We start from the raw sequence: 16,330 nt of genomic DNA, 5'->3' as shown, positions 1-16,330 counted from the left end.
AGTTTTTTAGCCAGATTGCTACCCTACCTTTCACCTTAGTGTCAATTTGCTACCTAACTTTCATTTCAGCCAATTTTCTACCATAGCTTTTCATAACTAGCCAATTTGCTACCCTAACTATTATTTATGCCAATTTGCTACCTTTTTGTCATTTTAATTTATTCATTTCTTCATTCAAACATGAATTAATTCTAAAAAAAATCGAAGGTTAAAGTTGGTAGATATTGAAATTTTGATAAGTAAATTGATTAATCTTGAAAGCCTAAAGTAGCAAAGTTAATGGAAGGGTAACAAATTGGCTGAAATAAAAGTTAGGGTAGCAAATTGGCTGAAATGATAGCTAAGGTAGCAAATTGACACAAGGATAAAAGTTATGGTAGTAAATTGGCAATTTTGCCGATATAAAACAAACAAACAACCTTATTTCAAATTAGTGAATTACACACAGTTACGACAACTTAGCATCAAGGAATTAGACCATCATCTTCATCCGCGTACACTCATAGCCTCATTCACCTTAGGGATAACCATTAACATTCTCGGAGAAAACCTAGCCAAAGCCAACTCCTAACAAAGACCTGATCCCCTAAAAAAAATAACCATAAGGCTCGAGCGACCGAGTCACCCCGCAAAACCCTAGGGGTGATTTAACTAGAGAAATGTCAATTTAGTACTATTTAAAACTTTTTATTACCCATTCCAATTAATCTAATGGACATGAGCTCATTCCAATATAAGATGTTATTACTTGTGCCCAAATACACAAATCAATATTAAAGTCATAATACAAAAATAATTTTTGTATATTTTTAAGACAATTTTACTCTCACCACTTCAACATGTATAGAAAGAGAGGAAGTGAAAGAGTGAGAAGACTTTGCCAGAATCTCACCGGACTCCGGTCGCCGGATTTTCTCCGGTCACTCAGTTATCGACCCCCAGTAATCAATTACTGACCCCTAGTTTTCAGTTACCGACTCCCAATAATTAGTTATTGGCCCCTAGTAATCGAGTTACTGACCCTAGTACCCTTTAGTAATCAGTTACCGGCCCCAATATATAATTTGTTATTGATCTCTAGTAATCGAGTTACTTCCCCTAGTAATCCTTAATAATCAGTTACCGACCCCCAATAATTAGTTATTGAATACCAACATCACGCAAACTTTGACTGCTCGACTTCTACTTCTACTCATGTGTCCCTTTCCTCTACTTGTACTCCCCCCTAACACCCACAACCACACACAAATATCCACCCACCTCAAGAAATCTCTCTTTCCCTCAGATCCGATCCAGGCACTCGGCCTTCACCGACGGCCTCCTTGACTGCAGTTATAACATACAACAATGCAGTATTGATGTTCGACAACTTAAATCCATATACAGAAGGACCAAAACTAACTCACAACATATATCCAGTGACAGATCCAGCCCAAGGCTTGACTGGGCTAGAGCCCAAGTCAGATTTTGACATATAAATTCCAAAGTATATGTTTACCTAGCATAAAAGTTGATATGGCAGGTTTGGTTAAGAATACTTGTAAGCTACCAGCCCACCTGGGTTCAAATCACAGCAAATGTAGCTCTTGTTTTCTTTTTAGTTTTGCATCTTATTGTTCTTATTTTTTTAAAATTGTCTTTTCCCATAATTCTCCCATTGCATTTCTCATTTTCTTTACAATTTTGCATCATATTCCTCTTATTTCTTTAAATTTTTCCTTAATTTTCCCAATGCATGATCATCTCCTCCTTTTTCTTTTAGTTCTCCCATTGCATTTCTCATTTTCTTTACAATTTTGCATCCATTCTTCTTATTTCTTTAAATTGTTTTTTTTCCTTAATTTTTCCAAAGCATAATCATCTCAAATTGGACAATGGGTTTTACTTCTATGCGGTATTGAATCTATTTAGTATGTAGGATCTAATGTTCTTTTTTTTTCTTTTTTTTTTTCTAGTAATCAATTAGATGGTAGTTTTAGATACCTAATGACGTAATGTTCTTTTGTTAATTTACGGTGGATTTTCATCACTTCAGTCAACAAGGGGAAAAAAAAATTCAAGCCCTACCCAGTTCCTAATCCTGGATTCGCCACTGCATATATCAATGAAATTCAAGACTAAAACGAAGAAAAAATGAACAGTAATGACTTGAATATTGAAGCAGCTTCAAGGGAGTCGAGATTGGTCGAGAAGATTGAAGTGGCCACAACCCAGTTGCGTCGCCGCCCACCACATCCGATATGTCCTCAACCCGCCTGAGATCTGCTCATGTTCAACTTGGAGAAAGCTCGACGTCCTCGATGACATCGTCAAGTCGTCGTTGATGAGATGAGAACATAGTCAACTTCTCTCTTTCATCTTCATCAGATATGTCGCCGTCGTCTTCTCCTCCTTCCGACGACGAGCTTTTTCAGTCGCATCTCAAATCCGTCGTCGAGATTCTCTATCATCAACGAGCTGCTCTAGAGAGAGGGAGACCTGAGGGAGAGAGAAGGTGGCCGAAGGGAAGCAGGCGACGAGGTCGAGGAGCGTGTCATCGTCGGCTGCAGGTGTGGACATCATCAAAGGTGGAGATCGGAGAGAAATAATCGATGAGAGAGAGAGAGAGAAGATCAGATCAGTGGGGAGAGAGATAGTTAGGTTAAGTTCAGGGTAAAAATGTCTTTTGCGTAAGATTCATTGGTATGAGATATCTAAATTTTTTTTCATTCAAGTGAGCTTTACTTTTTCTAACTAAGTGAGTATTTTTTTTCTTAGAATTAAATTCAGTTTATTCTTATGAGGTTTGAGAGTAACTTCATGTTAATCCCTATACTTTCAATTTCATCAGTTTATCCCTCAAACTTTTGAATTTTCCTCAACCGTGATCAATGTTTTATATTCTGTCCAAATTAGACGTTAACTGCTAATAATTTTAACCTTAACTGTGGGGCCCGTATCTAGAATTAACGGTCAATTCAAACGTAATATGAGAATTTGGGCACGGTAGACAGAAATTGAAGAGTTCAAGGGGTAAATTGATGAAATTAAAATTTAAGGACTAACATGAAGTCACCCCCAAACCACAAGGGGGTAAACTGAATTTAATTCTTTTTCTTAATTTGATGTACAATTTTGTATTGAGTAATTTTAAATACACACCCCTAATCTCTTAATACAAATCCCTTACTTAATACACTACTCATCTAGTTTTTCATTTCAATATTATACTAAATACACATCCCAAACTGTCTAAAATACTCTTAATATCTAAAACTAATAATAATCTATTATTTAATATAATTATTATATTTTTACTATTTCACAACTCTCTTTACTTATTCTCTTTTATTTTCTGTTAGAATTTTTTTTTATTGGGTTAGAAATTTTTTCTTGATATTTTTCAATTTATAATCAAAAGAGTAACATTATATTCGAACTCCAAATCTCCAATATGATATCAATCGGCTAGAATTTGAAGAAAAAAAATTGAACATGCATAATTTTTTCAAAGTTAAGAAACTAGTAGAAGTATTAATAGCATAACTAAAGTTGATAAAAACAAAAACCCAAATGAATCGGTAAATAGTACATGTGATTACGACAGTAGTCGAAATTCAGGTGATGGATTTTGGAGAAGAGGTTTTTATTTCTTTTCTTTTGATGCATAGTAATAGTGGAGAAGAGTTAGGTTTTAGGAAAGAGAAATTTTTTTTTCCCCTAATAATTGATTGATATTTTTGTAATTAAACATACCTATAAAATCTGATGTGAAATATAAAATAATAGAGATATGTATTAAAAAATTAGACGTGCGTATTTAAAATTTCTCTTTTGTATTTTTGCCCAATATTTAGATTCCAAGTAGATCTTGTTTCATAATGCCAAACTTAAAATATCGGAAATCAGATATTTTATGCCCTCACACGTTATAAAAATTGCTTAAAAAACAGAGAAGAGGTGACCATCCTCTCAACACATCCAAGATTCCAGGAGCTTTTGTTTTCATAGCCGTTGGAATCTGGTGACAGCGGGGGAATTAACCAAAACGCCCTTGCACGGAGCAAGATCGGGGGGCGGATTGGGTCATTTTGCAAGTATTCGGCGGGACAGATTTAGATTAAAACGGGGATGATGGAATTAGTTGGGACCAATCATTAGATGGTCTAACTAAGGATATTAGGTCACGGAAAATCAAAGGTTGAATAAATTCCATGTGACATGAACATGAAGTCTCAAGGTCAAATAGTCAAATGATGAGTTACGGGTAAAAGAAGCACATCTGTACATGTCCTTCTCCAACCACTGGTCTTTTTTTGGCTCCCTACTTGTGGAGTCAGTTAGGAAAAGTCCTACTTGGTCTTCCTCTTTGTCTCACTTTTTCTAGGAAGCTCCATTTAATATCTCCGCCTAACACCGATCACAACATAAAATGATTCGTAGTCACACAAAATACCGTTTAATTATTTTATATAAAAAAAATGACCTAAGAACAATCATTTAATTATTGACCTAAATTAAATGTAAAAAAAAAAAATACGAGAAGAGTAAAACCTCAACAACAAGTCTGAGTAGATTCAGTGCACCATGGTGCACTTGAACAACCATGTATGTTAACGGATCAGCAAAACGATAGGTTATGAAAAAAAAAATAAAAATTAGAATAACAGTAAAAACCCACGAAACAACATTTTCATCTGCCTCTCTCATCTCCCTAAAACCTAGCAACTCCAGCCATGACTCCCATCCTCCCATGTCCTCCAGGTTTACATCTGCGTCACTGGAGACAGGGTCGGCGCCGCCAGTTCCCTTGCTCCCAAGATCATTCCTCTAGTTCTCTTTCGCTAGAAAATCGTCGAAGACATCGCCAAGGACTTGAAGGCTAAGGTCTCTGTCGTCCCCTCCGCCGTCGTCCTCGTCATCAAGCCCAATTGCGAAGAACACCTGATTCGTTGCTTTCATTGCTTCCATGGCTTCTCTAAACCCATGGAACCGTTCAGATCGGACCATAGCCACCACCTCTCGTCTCTGAAAACCGTCGCATCTAAAGGAAGCTGACATCTCGTATTCTGGCGGCAATGAAAGCAACAAAGCGGCACAGGCGGAGGAGGTAACTGGAGTACCGACGATTGGATATGCGGTGATAAGAATGAAGACTCATAAACCTCGATTCCTCTTTCCCTTTTCATATCCGATCAAATTGAGTCTCAGAAAACCTCCTCCAAGATTGTTGTTTAACTCTGGGTTAATTCGATAAACTGAAATATCTTGATGGAGTTTTTACCATGTTTACTTGTTTTATATGATTTCTACTTTTTAACGGTGTTTGTATTGAGGTTTGTGTCATAAACAGTTGGATCAAATGAATGACTGAGATTGCACGATAAAACTCAATTTTGTTGCATCTTGGTGCATTGAAGAACTTTCGACAACCGGTTGATTGAGGTACCTCTTGGTCATAGTTTAGTTCTTCTATGTAGCAAAGTACAAATAAACCGGCATTTATAATACGATCTCAACCATTCATTTGTTCTCGTCATCTTCATGACACTAACACCAATTACCGTAATCCTATATTATGTTGTAACTTGTAAGGATGACTTGAATGTTCAGATTTATACTACACTTTCATTCTTTATTGACGAACCAACTACTTAAGCCTAACATCGCATTGTACAAGTATATCTTGACGTGTGGAACTCTAAGTTTAGCAAAATATTATCCTACAAAGTTGACTTCTCTTAAACTATGAGTAAGAAAGACACTTGAAAAAGAGAAATTATTAATTGTATCCAGAACACCACATGTCAAATGGTCCCTTTTAATATTATTGGTCCAAGTGTTATGTTCTTATTTCTGATTAGTTCAATTATTTTCTTTTACTTTATTTTTTTACCCATGTTGGTCCCCATATAAATCGGAGTTATATGATTGGTTAGGAACAACACATAGCACCGACTAGAAAGATTTATCTATCTTTAGACTTTAGTAATTATATACTTGCCTAATTTTAATATGAATTGACGAAGTAGCATTAGTAATCACTTGTATCATTTTGGACTATGATATATGCATTGATGCGTCAAAAAATACATATCTAATATTTTTAGGGATAATTTTGTAAGTAGTACATGATATAAGGTCCACTATGAATTTATATACCTCCCCCCGTTTAGAAATCATAAACTTTAATACATGAACTTAGATCCCCCGACCAAAAAAAGAGAGAAAAAGAAGTTAAAACCCCTACTCATTATTTGTATGCGACATTACTAACAGAGTTAACTCTTATGTTATTTGTCAGAAATTAAAGGGTGTTATATAATACTCTCGCACTTTAACCTTATGAAGCTCTCTATAATCCCAACGACCAGCGAATCTCCTCCACCTTTCAGATCATCACTTACCAAACTCAACCCCAACTCTATTAATCCCACCATGCCCAAAACAATTCTAATTCTAGTTCTAATCCCAATTGCATCCACACAAACACCATAATTGTTTGAGCAGTTTCTAGTGTTTTAAATTACATTAGCTTCTAAAGAAATTGGCAAAAAAATACTACGACTCCTAAACTCTCTCTAGAGTTATACAGAGTCCTCACCTATGTCAATAACCATGATCGTCTCTGATACATCCATGACTGCTCGTCTGATTTCCAAATTGTCCCTCAGCAATCAAGAAGAGCCTGTAAATCTTGGAAACCTCTGGTGCCCGGAAAAAGGATTCGTTGCACCAAGGTTTTATCTGGTTGGAAAACTAAATACTGCTCGAGCAGTGGCTTTTGAATCTTTCAGAAGTGCGATTCGCTCTATGTGGCGTCTCTCATCGCCGAAGGATGTTCAATCGAGAAGAGATTGTTATCTGTTTACCTTCTCGAACGAGTGAGACGTGATTCGAGTCAAGAGAGGAGGCCCTTGGGTTATCAAAGGGCGATGCTTCTTATCAACGACTATGATGGCTTCTCAAACATCGGAGAAGTCCCGCTTAACTTTGTATGAATCTTGGTTGAGATCCAAGAGCTTCTGCAGCGCTCAAAACTACAGCCATTGCGCGCCTTGTCAAAGAGACCATCAGACCGGTCCTTCAGGTTGACAACCATGGTATTAATCACGGTCAGGTTTATGTCTGACATACTTTCCCTCTGAATGATCTGGTAAGGCTTGATTGGCAAATTAGGGTTTCCCATATGGATGTGTTGACTATGAAATTCAGATATGACAGGCTCCTAGGTCGTTGCCGTACATGTGCTATGATAAATCATGGTAGCCTCCCTTGACCTAGTGAACAAGAACTGCCTTAGGCTAATCCACCAACTACGACAACAATGGCGACAATGACTCCTATGATGGTTTTTAGAGGGATTGCTTCACCCTCTCTCTGTTCCTAACCCTAATTTCCTAGTTGTACCTAAAGAGAAGAGATCCATCTCAATCTGAGAGGTCTTGGCTTTTCCATCACCAATTAAGATCACTGGTGTTAGAAGAGAAATATAAGAAGATGGCTATCCATATGGCAAGCGCCCATGCTCTGGCAATGGTTCCAGCTCCACTGAACCCTAATGAGTAAGGGTTTTCTGCTGCTCCTGATGGAAACCTAAGCATTGCTCACACTAGGAAGTCCCCTAAGAAACGAGGTCGTCCTCGAGGTAGCAGAAACAAGAAGAAGCAGCACAGAGAAACTTCAGACTAAATGGCATCAAGCTTAATGGTCGGAAGCAGAGGAAGGCTGAGTTCCTAGTTGTACTAGGAAAGATCCCTATTAAACCTTAGAATTAATCGTTCTCTCTCTATATACGGTGAAAGGTACACCATGAGATTTTACGCCTTAATCGTTGAGAGCTTAGTTTAATTCTAGGGTGGAGTAGGTTACTAAGCATTTTTAAGTATTCATATCCGTTTTGTTTTGATGTAGTTTTGCAGTTGTTTTTACAATTCGTAGTTTGTACTTTGGATTAAGCTTTTGCTTTGTGTTGAGCAATCTCCGGATTGTTCATGCATTGACCTCTTTTGGTGTTATTGGCTTTAAGACTAAACGAGTAATTTAATTTCTTTCAAAAAAAATGACACATCTTCTAAAAGTAACATTCAAATTGTTTCCAAAAACTATTGTCAGTTACTTGTAATTTTTTTTTAAAGTTTTTTTTTTCTAATATAAGATCAATTTCTCAAGATATGTGGATTGGAAATGAACTCAACATTTTGCTGAAATTGAAGAATGCAAATTTAGGTTTTTATTTTCAGTCTGCAATTCATGAATAATCATTGAAATTTATTAGAAAACTATATATCAAATACGCACATACCAACTTGTATGAAACTAGAATAAAAATCAAGATAAATAACATGATACTGAGCATAATTTTTGAAGCCAAAATCATCAACCCAAATGAAAGATATTTATCGATCATCTCCTTTTAGTGGCACGAATCCTAGCTCTCAAGGTTCAATATTAGTTTTTTATTGTTCAGTTTGATTCTTTTGGTAATTCCATAGACTAATAGAATTTAATAATGAGGCTGTAAAAAAAGAGATGTGTATGTAGAAAATTTGGATGTGTGGATAAAATTTCTCTGTTATTTAATTTACCAATCATTATAAAATCTAAAAGTTCACGTAAAAACTGATTTTTTTTTTAAATGAAACTATACCAAACAGGACGTTAGAGCTTGTGGGAGAAAATGATGCTTTTAACATAATCTTGAGTTTTACCTCCCCTTTCTCTCACCTAGATAGTGTTGCAGTGGATTATAATTTTCCTATTGGGTTGCTGATGTGCTTCTCAGTGTACCCTTTTTGTTCTTTGAAGACGAAGCAGATTTTATGCATTTGCACCATTAATGTGCAAGTTCTCAAATCACCGTATACGAAAATCCAATGAAGACCAGAAACCCTAAATTCCTTCATTTCATTTTCATTTTTGATATGATCAAATTAAGCATACATAATAAGTGCATCTTTTATTCGACGTCATGTCTTCACCTTCTGTGTTGTAAAAACTTGAGATTATTATTTTTGGGTTTCAATTATGTTAACGGTATTAAAATACATATATAATAATGCGACATAGATGATTAGATCAAAATATTACATATTAATTACACCGTACACCTACTGTAATGTGTAGAATTTTCGCTCGGAAGAAAGGGAAAATGAAGAAAGTACCGAGGAGGAGGGAGGCGTTATCTGGGACAGTGAGGGAGGGATTTGTAGAGCCCCCATGATAGCTAGAAAATCTCGAGGAGGACTGAAAAGAGATAAAGGGCACTTTGGTAAACTCAGTACCCCTCTGCAGATTACACGCAAGCCATGGCGTCTTTGCTAATTTGACGGCCCATGCGGTGAGCACCTGACCTAGATACCACCCCTCACACACGCACCCAAAATAAAAGGTCGCTTAATTAATATTAAGAAGTAACCTTTCTCTTTTTAGTTTCCTTTTAATTTTTTATTGACGCGTCGGATGCGCGTCAGGAAATTAAGGAGAGAGAGCCGTAACAATTTTGGTTCTTGAATGTCAAAAAATATGGCGAGTGAGAGGCGGATAAGGTTAGGATGGCTTGGACCACATTTTGTTATACTACACCCCAATAACTCGCGAGATCTCCTTCCCCTCCATTATAATGGTCGCAAGTCTGTACACTCCCAAATTATTAAGCTAATCAGTGCTTCCCCAATTACTTCTTCTAGAAAAAAAAAAATTTCCTAATTTAACTTTTTATTTTTCCAATTTGTCTAAAAAAGTGTTTTCTATATAAAAAAAAAAACTAAACATGTGTTCCAAGACCTGGACTGCGATACAAAGTAGGAGCCACAATTCACCTTTTTTAACTAAGTGAAGTTATCATACATAACAGACCTTGTAGAACTAAGTTGTTTTTTTTATAAAAAAAACATAGCCAAAAGTTTCACGTCTCTAAAATCAAATGAACACATGCAACTATTTTGAGTAAAGATGTTTAAGTTTAGTTTTGATGTGCGTTATGATCGTTGTAATCTATTTGTCGCACGAAGTTACTGTAGACCTTGACATTTTCATTGACAATTTGGTTAATTGAAGACAGTTTTGTTACCCACCCATGTACAACTTTCTTGCTCGACACTGCTATTACCACAAGAGTTGTAAGTTAGACTTAATACAATGCAGAGTAATCTAGATCAGACATTTCATAAATTACTACATCTGAAATTTAATCTCTTACCTTGAAAATTCTTTACAAAACATAGATTCATTTGATTCCACCGTCAACGGCATCAATATTTGTTATTCTCTACTCCAAACTACATCGAATGGAGGTGATGTATGTGCTTCAATCAACAAGTCTAGCCAATGGTACTACTCAATTTGGACAAAATATGTTGGTGAAAATTCCATTTGAGGGTTTTAGATCACCAGTTAGATACAGATTGGAGTAGGAGGTGCGTGTAGTGACTTGGTCGACAAGTTTACCTGGTAAACAAGGCCTCAACATTATTACTGTATTATGGCTATTATCCTTGTCACTCTTATTGTCGTATTGATGACCAGACATATATTCACATTTATCATTTGTGATTAATAGTTGTCGTAATACTACATTTACCACCCCATTAATCTCGCAATCATGGATAGCTTGATGTCGTTGAGTGCCGTTGCGTGTCCATTTGCGTTGATCACCTACATATCTCCTACAATCACAACCTTACTTACTATCAATTCCTCTATGTTATCCTGACCACCACAATTCAAACTTCGACCACAATTTCGTTATTGACATTGTAACTAGCATTATCACTACCATTACGATATAACGTCTGCCCCTACGATTATCTCTTAATTTTGTTGTCTTGTTACAAAAACACCTTATCTACACAATTAAAATATCTGTTTAAAAAAGAAATTAGTATTTTTTTTTTTTTTGAGAATCAAATAAAAAATTTCTTTAAAAATAGACAGTTACTTTAAAATATATTTAAAAATAAAAGTTTTATTATAAAAATACTCCGTCAAGTATCCAAAAAAACATACTCCGTCTAAGAAATAGAAGCGCGGCGCCAAATGCATGAATTTCTTGCCCTTTATTCTCGGAAAAGAAATGATTTTATCATCGACCTCGTAGCCGCTCAATCCAGCCTATCGAGTCCGTGACTGGCACGTGACCATCTTTAAACCTTACTAAATTAGTGTCTGCGTTTCAGGAAAACGCCAGTGATGTTTAGCATCTGTAGCCTCAATGCAAGAATCTACGCTCCCTACGTGTCAACAACCTTATCGTCCATGCAATCCCCGATCTTCATGGCGCGAAACTTCCAGCTAGCTTCCTTTTAAAATACCGCCAGCCTCGCGATATTTTCCAAACCTACCCTCCAATTTATCGTCACGTCAGATGGAATCAGGAGAGAAGCCTTGAGAGATGCGACCAGAAGCGGTCCCACCGCAGAACTGTGCCACGCGGCGACTCGACGCTGCGTGCGAGGAGTGGTTTTGAGGAAGGGAATCTCTCACGAGAAATGAAGGAAAAAAAATAAAATAGAAATTTGGTTCGTTGAGCCCAAATCAAAATCAGGACCCACCTCAAGGCCCAATTAGCCCCACGGTCCCACCCGATCTCCCCTATTTAAAGGCGCCTGGGTTTTCATGCAATTCTCGCCAGCTCCACATTCGTCACCTATCTTCTTCTTCTTCTTCACAATTTGAAGTCTCTGAAAATTTCCCATTTCCTCAGTTTCCTTCTTCTCCCCAAAACCGGAGCCAAACCCTCTTTAGCTTCTCAGATCTGCATGAACTGCATGGTTGGGTCCGATTTCGGTGCTTAAAAGCTTGACCGTCGTTCAGGGCCACAGAAATTCCCTAGTGCTCAATTGTGAAATTTTCTACTGAAGTTTCGGTGTGGGGATATCGGAGCTGTTCGAGGTTGAAAGTGGGGTTGTGACCCGTTTCGATAGAGCCCCTTACTGCTTCTTTTGAGGGGGTAGCCGGGGCTCCGGCCTCGGCGGGTTCTAAAGCCCCCATTCTTTACAAACTCATACAAATCAAACCCTAACCCCCCCTTTCCAAATTATTTTTCTTTTTTCCTTTTCGTTCTTTCATTCTTTGATTAGGTAGTCGCGGAAGAGATGCCGGCCCTGGCTTGTTGCGTGGACGCTGCAGTGGCTCCTCCCAGCTACGCCTTTGCCGGGGATAGCTCTCTTCCCGCGCCGGTCCCATTTTCCGGCGTATTTCCGGCCACCGCCTCCGCCGCCGCCGCTTGGTCTACCTCTCTATCCAACGACCTGTACCGAATCGATGCCTGGGGTGGGCCCTACTTCACGGCCAATTCCTCCGGCAACGTCTCGGTCCGGCCTTACGGGTCCGGGACCATGCCCCACCAGGAGATTGATTTGCTGAAAATAGTGAAGAAGGTATCGGATCCCAAATCCGAATCTGGTCTCGGGTTGCAGCTCCCTCTCATTGTTCGCTTCCCCGATGTGCTTAAGAACCGGCTCGAGTCTCTCCAGGGAGCTTTTGATTTTGCGGTCCAGTCCCAGGACTACGGGTCCCACTACCAGGGCGTCTACCCGGTGAAATGCAACCAGGACCGGTTTGTCGTGGAGGACATTGTCCGGTTCGGGAAGCCGTTCCGGTTCGGACTGGAAGCTGGTTCGAAGCCAGAGCTTCTCTTGGCCATGAGCTGCTTGTGCAAGGGTAACCCTGAGTCCCTCCTGGTGTGCAATGGATTCAAGGACTTTGAGTACATCTCGCTTGCTCTGATGGCGAGGAAGCTAGAACTGAACACGGTGATTGTTCTTGAGCAAGAGGAAGAGCTGGATTTGGTGATTGAATTGAGCAAGAAGCTGGGGGTTCGTCCCGTGATTGGTGCCCGTGCCAAGCTCAGAACCAAGCATTCTGGCCATTTCGGGTCCACTTCCGGCGAGAAAGGGAAGTTCGGGTTGACAACCATTCAGATTCTACGCGTGGTGAAGAAGCTTGAGCAAGTAGGTATGCTCGATTGCTTTCAGTTGCTGCATTTTCATATCGGGTCTCAGATCCCTACGACTGCTCTGCTGGCTGATGGTGTATCCGAGGCGGCGCAGATCTATTGTGAATTGGTCCGTCTTGGTGCCCACATGAAGGTCATAGACATTGGAGGTGGTCTGGGTTTAGATTATGATGGATCCAAGTCCAGCGACTCAGAGATTTCTGTTAGCTATGGGCTTGAGGAGTATGCAATGGCTGTTGTTCGAACTATCCGGTATGTCTGTGACAGGAGGTCAGTGAAGCACCCTGTGATCTGCAGCGAGAGCGGCAGAGCGATTGTGTCTCATCACTCTGTTCTGATATTCGAAGCCGTCTCTGCTAGTGCTTGTGATGTTGCTCCTTCCATGTCTGCTTTTGCGCTTCAGTATTTCATTGAGGGACTTACAGAGGAAGCTCGTGCTGATTATCGCAACCTTTCGGCTGCAGCAATCAGGGGCGAGCATGAAGCTTGTTTGACATATGCTGATCAGCTGAAGCAACGCTGTGTTGATCAATTCAAGGAAGGGTCTCTGGGTATTGAACAATTAGCCACTGTCGACGGGCTGTGTGATTTGGTCTCGAAAGCAATTGGAGCATCCGATTCAGTTCGTACATACAACGTGAACCTCTCTGTTTTCACTTCAATTCCTGATTTCTGGGGCATTGGGCAGCTTTTCCCTATTGTTCCAATTCACCGGCTTGATCAACGGCCGGCTGTGAGAGGTGTGTTATCGGACTTGACCTGTGATAGTGATGGAAAGATCAATAAGTTCATTGGCGGGGAGTCCAGCTTGCCGCTTCATGAACTGGAAGGCAATGGCTCTGGTGGGCGGTACTATTTGGGAATGTTCTTGGGTGGGGCTTATGAGGAGGCACTTGGAGGAGTCCACAACCTGTTTGGAGGACCGAGCGTTGTTCGGGTCTCCCAGAGTGACGGTCCATACAGCTTTGCGGTTACGCGAGCCGTGCCTGGGCCGTCTTGTGCAGATGTACTCCGTGTGATGCAGCACGAGCCCGAGCTCATGTTCGAGACGCTCAAGCACCGTGCCGAGGAGTGTGGTGAGGTCGATGAAGATGGAATGGCGAATTCAGCTTTGGCCGCCAGCCTGGCACGCTCCTTCCACAACATGCCGTATCTGTCTGTAGCTTCGTCTTGTTGCCTGACTGCAATGAACAACCATGGTTTGTACTATTGCAGTGAGGATGACTATGACATTGTTGCTGATTCTGGTGCTGCTGGCGAGGAGGAGCAGTGGTCATACTGCTGTGCTTGAGGAGCCAATTTAGTCAGTCTTAGCATTCCCTTATTAGTGTTGTTGTTGGTGGTTTGTTCCGCTGGGAACGTCTACTTTAATCTTAAATTTTAATTTCTCTCTTTTTTGCTGTTTAATTTTCATGAAAGGCAAAGGATGTAAGAAATCAAGTCAGAGTGAGAGTCCTTTGCAGTTTGTGGAAAAGAGGGAATAGGAGCCGAATCCAAGCTTTTGTAAATTCGGGGCCTTATTCCCTCTTCCTATGTTACTTTTTTTTTCTTCCTTAAATTAAGATGTTATGAACTTATGATAGCTTCAACCTAATTTCTCTCTTGCTATTTTCTTCTACTTTGTTCTTCATGAGTCTTATGCATGTGTTCATGATGCCCTCTTTGCATTCATTTAGTTTTTGTGATCCTGTGTAGGGCCTTTGTGGGCGGTTAGTTGGTTTGCTTTGATATAAACAAACGGAAATGGGGTCAGTGTCTTTTGAAAAGGGTCGGATAAGGAGATTCTGAAATCATGGCTTGTAGGGTCTCTGGCTTTTGTTTATGTCTTGTGTCGTTTTGGTTTTTGCCTCCTTGCATCTTTCAGATTTGTCATTCATTCAAGTAGGAATTCTATACAGTACTGTGAGTCTGTGACACAATTTAATATACTGGAATCATTTAGAAACTGCATAAGAGTAATTGGACATATAGATGGTAATGCTTGGCTTGGTTGATTATTGACCATGACCACAATTTTGTGGACTTGTGTAGCCTCAAGACTTGTTGCGGTCAAGATTGGCTGTGGTGCTGTGTGTGTGAATAGTTTTGGAGACTGGTGGTTGTGAGTCTCTGTGAGTTTTGAGGCACAGAAGTCATAAGTTCTTTTGCTGTTATGGCTTGAAACTTGGAGAACAAGTGCAAGCAACTTGCGCAAATGAGTAAACATGAGATCTAGTGACCAAGTCCTTTAGCTGATATTATCTATTATGATATGTTCATGCAGTAGGGGTGTGATATTATCTATAATGCAACTATGCTTGAGGAAGGATTTATTTATTACCTACTGTATGATTTATTTTCTTAGGAGGAAATTATCAACTCCATCCAACTAGTTCTGGCTTTCTGGATCGAGTCCAGGCTACACATAATAAGTAGCCTAGAGCTTGTGACATAGAATTTAAGTTTTCTTTGCATTAATGTTTGTGTTTGCTTTTTTGTTTTCGGAGTTGGACAATTGGAGATGCTTGGAGAAGTAATGAACAACTTTTTGGTGAAAACTATTTGTGAGCTTCTAATGAGGACCTTATAATGAGGACCAAGTGAGGACTTTCTAATGGACGGCTAGGTGAGTGTTTTAAACTTAAAATTAATATTTTCATATTCCAATGTGCATGTCATCTAACCGTTCATTCAAAAGTCCTAAATTGGTCCTTGTTATAAGGTCCTCATTGGAACCTCTCCCTTTATGTTTTGTACAATATTGGGGTTGATATTCTCTGGATATTGTGGTTTGCAGGTGGACTATTATCGGTGTGCCATGGAATATGCATAATTCAGGCTTTATTGAACAAAAGTAAAGATCCTTCATGATATGTATCCTCCAATTCAATTTTGGACACATAATTAACAGTTTAACACAATCTTCTACAGATTACTGTCTGTTGGTTCCCTCAATAATGATCCCCCTTGAATTTTCTTTACTCCCAGCAATGTTACTCATTTTCATGATTTTCTTTATCAAAAGTTTTCCTACCCCATTGGAAATAATCATATATATATATATATTTATAGTCTGTAGTGTGATTAAGTATTTGATCTTTTTTTTTTTTTTGAAAAGCAATTCATTGAAACAAATTTATTAAGTATTTGATCTTGGCATGCATGTAATATGATATATATAGAGTATCTGAAAACCCACCAAATGTGTTTTGTTTTTAATGGATATATGGGAATCAAAACAGAAAGATACAACAGTGTCATAGCTTTTATGTGTCTTTAGCATAGATTTAGCATATTCAACTTTGAAGATTCACTGATAGGTTTTTAGTTTTCTGAGCTGGACTGAACCCCATTCTGAAGATGCCTTGCTTTACTGTTTTGTATACATATGATATACTGTTAAAAAGGCTCAGA

At 39.0% G+C, this 16,330-nt stretch overlaps 1 protein-coding gene across 1 annotated transcript; it reads left to right on the top strand.

Moving 5' to 3' along the window:
* Positions 1 to 11,614: 11,614 nt before the first annotated feature.
* On the top strand, positions 11,615 to 14,539 carry LOC101298475 (arginine decarboxylase-like). The gene has a single exon (XM_004290251.1). It carries the CDS (start codon positions 12,075 to 12,077, stop codon positions 14,226 to 14,228), a length of 2,154 nt encoding a protein of 717 aa, XP_004290299.1. The 5' UTR covers positions 11,615 to 12,074; the 3' UTR covers positions 14,229 to 14,539.
* The last annotated feature ends 1,791 nt before the right edge of the window (positions 14,540 to 16,330 follow it).

Source organism: Fragaria vesca, linkage group LG2 (genome assembly GCF_000184155.1).
Source record: "Fragaria vesca subsp. vesca linkage group LG2, FraVesHawaii_1.0, whole genome shotgun sequence".
Taxonomy (NCBI): domain Eukaryota; kingdom Viridiplantae; phylum Streptophyta; class Magnoliopsida; order Rosales; family Rosaceae; genus Fragaria; species Fragaria vesca.
This window is presented reverse-complemented; position numbering and strand designations above follow the sequence as displayed.

What these genes read in the sequence shown, in the direction of transcription:
- LOC101298475 (XM_004290251.1), top strand. Translation starts at nt 12,075, where the DNA reads ATGCCGGCCCTGGCTTGTTGCGTGGACGCTGCAGTGGCTCCTCCCAGC.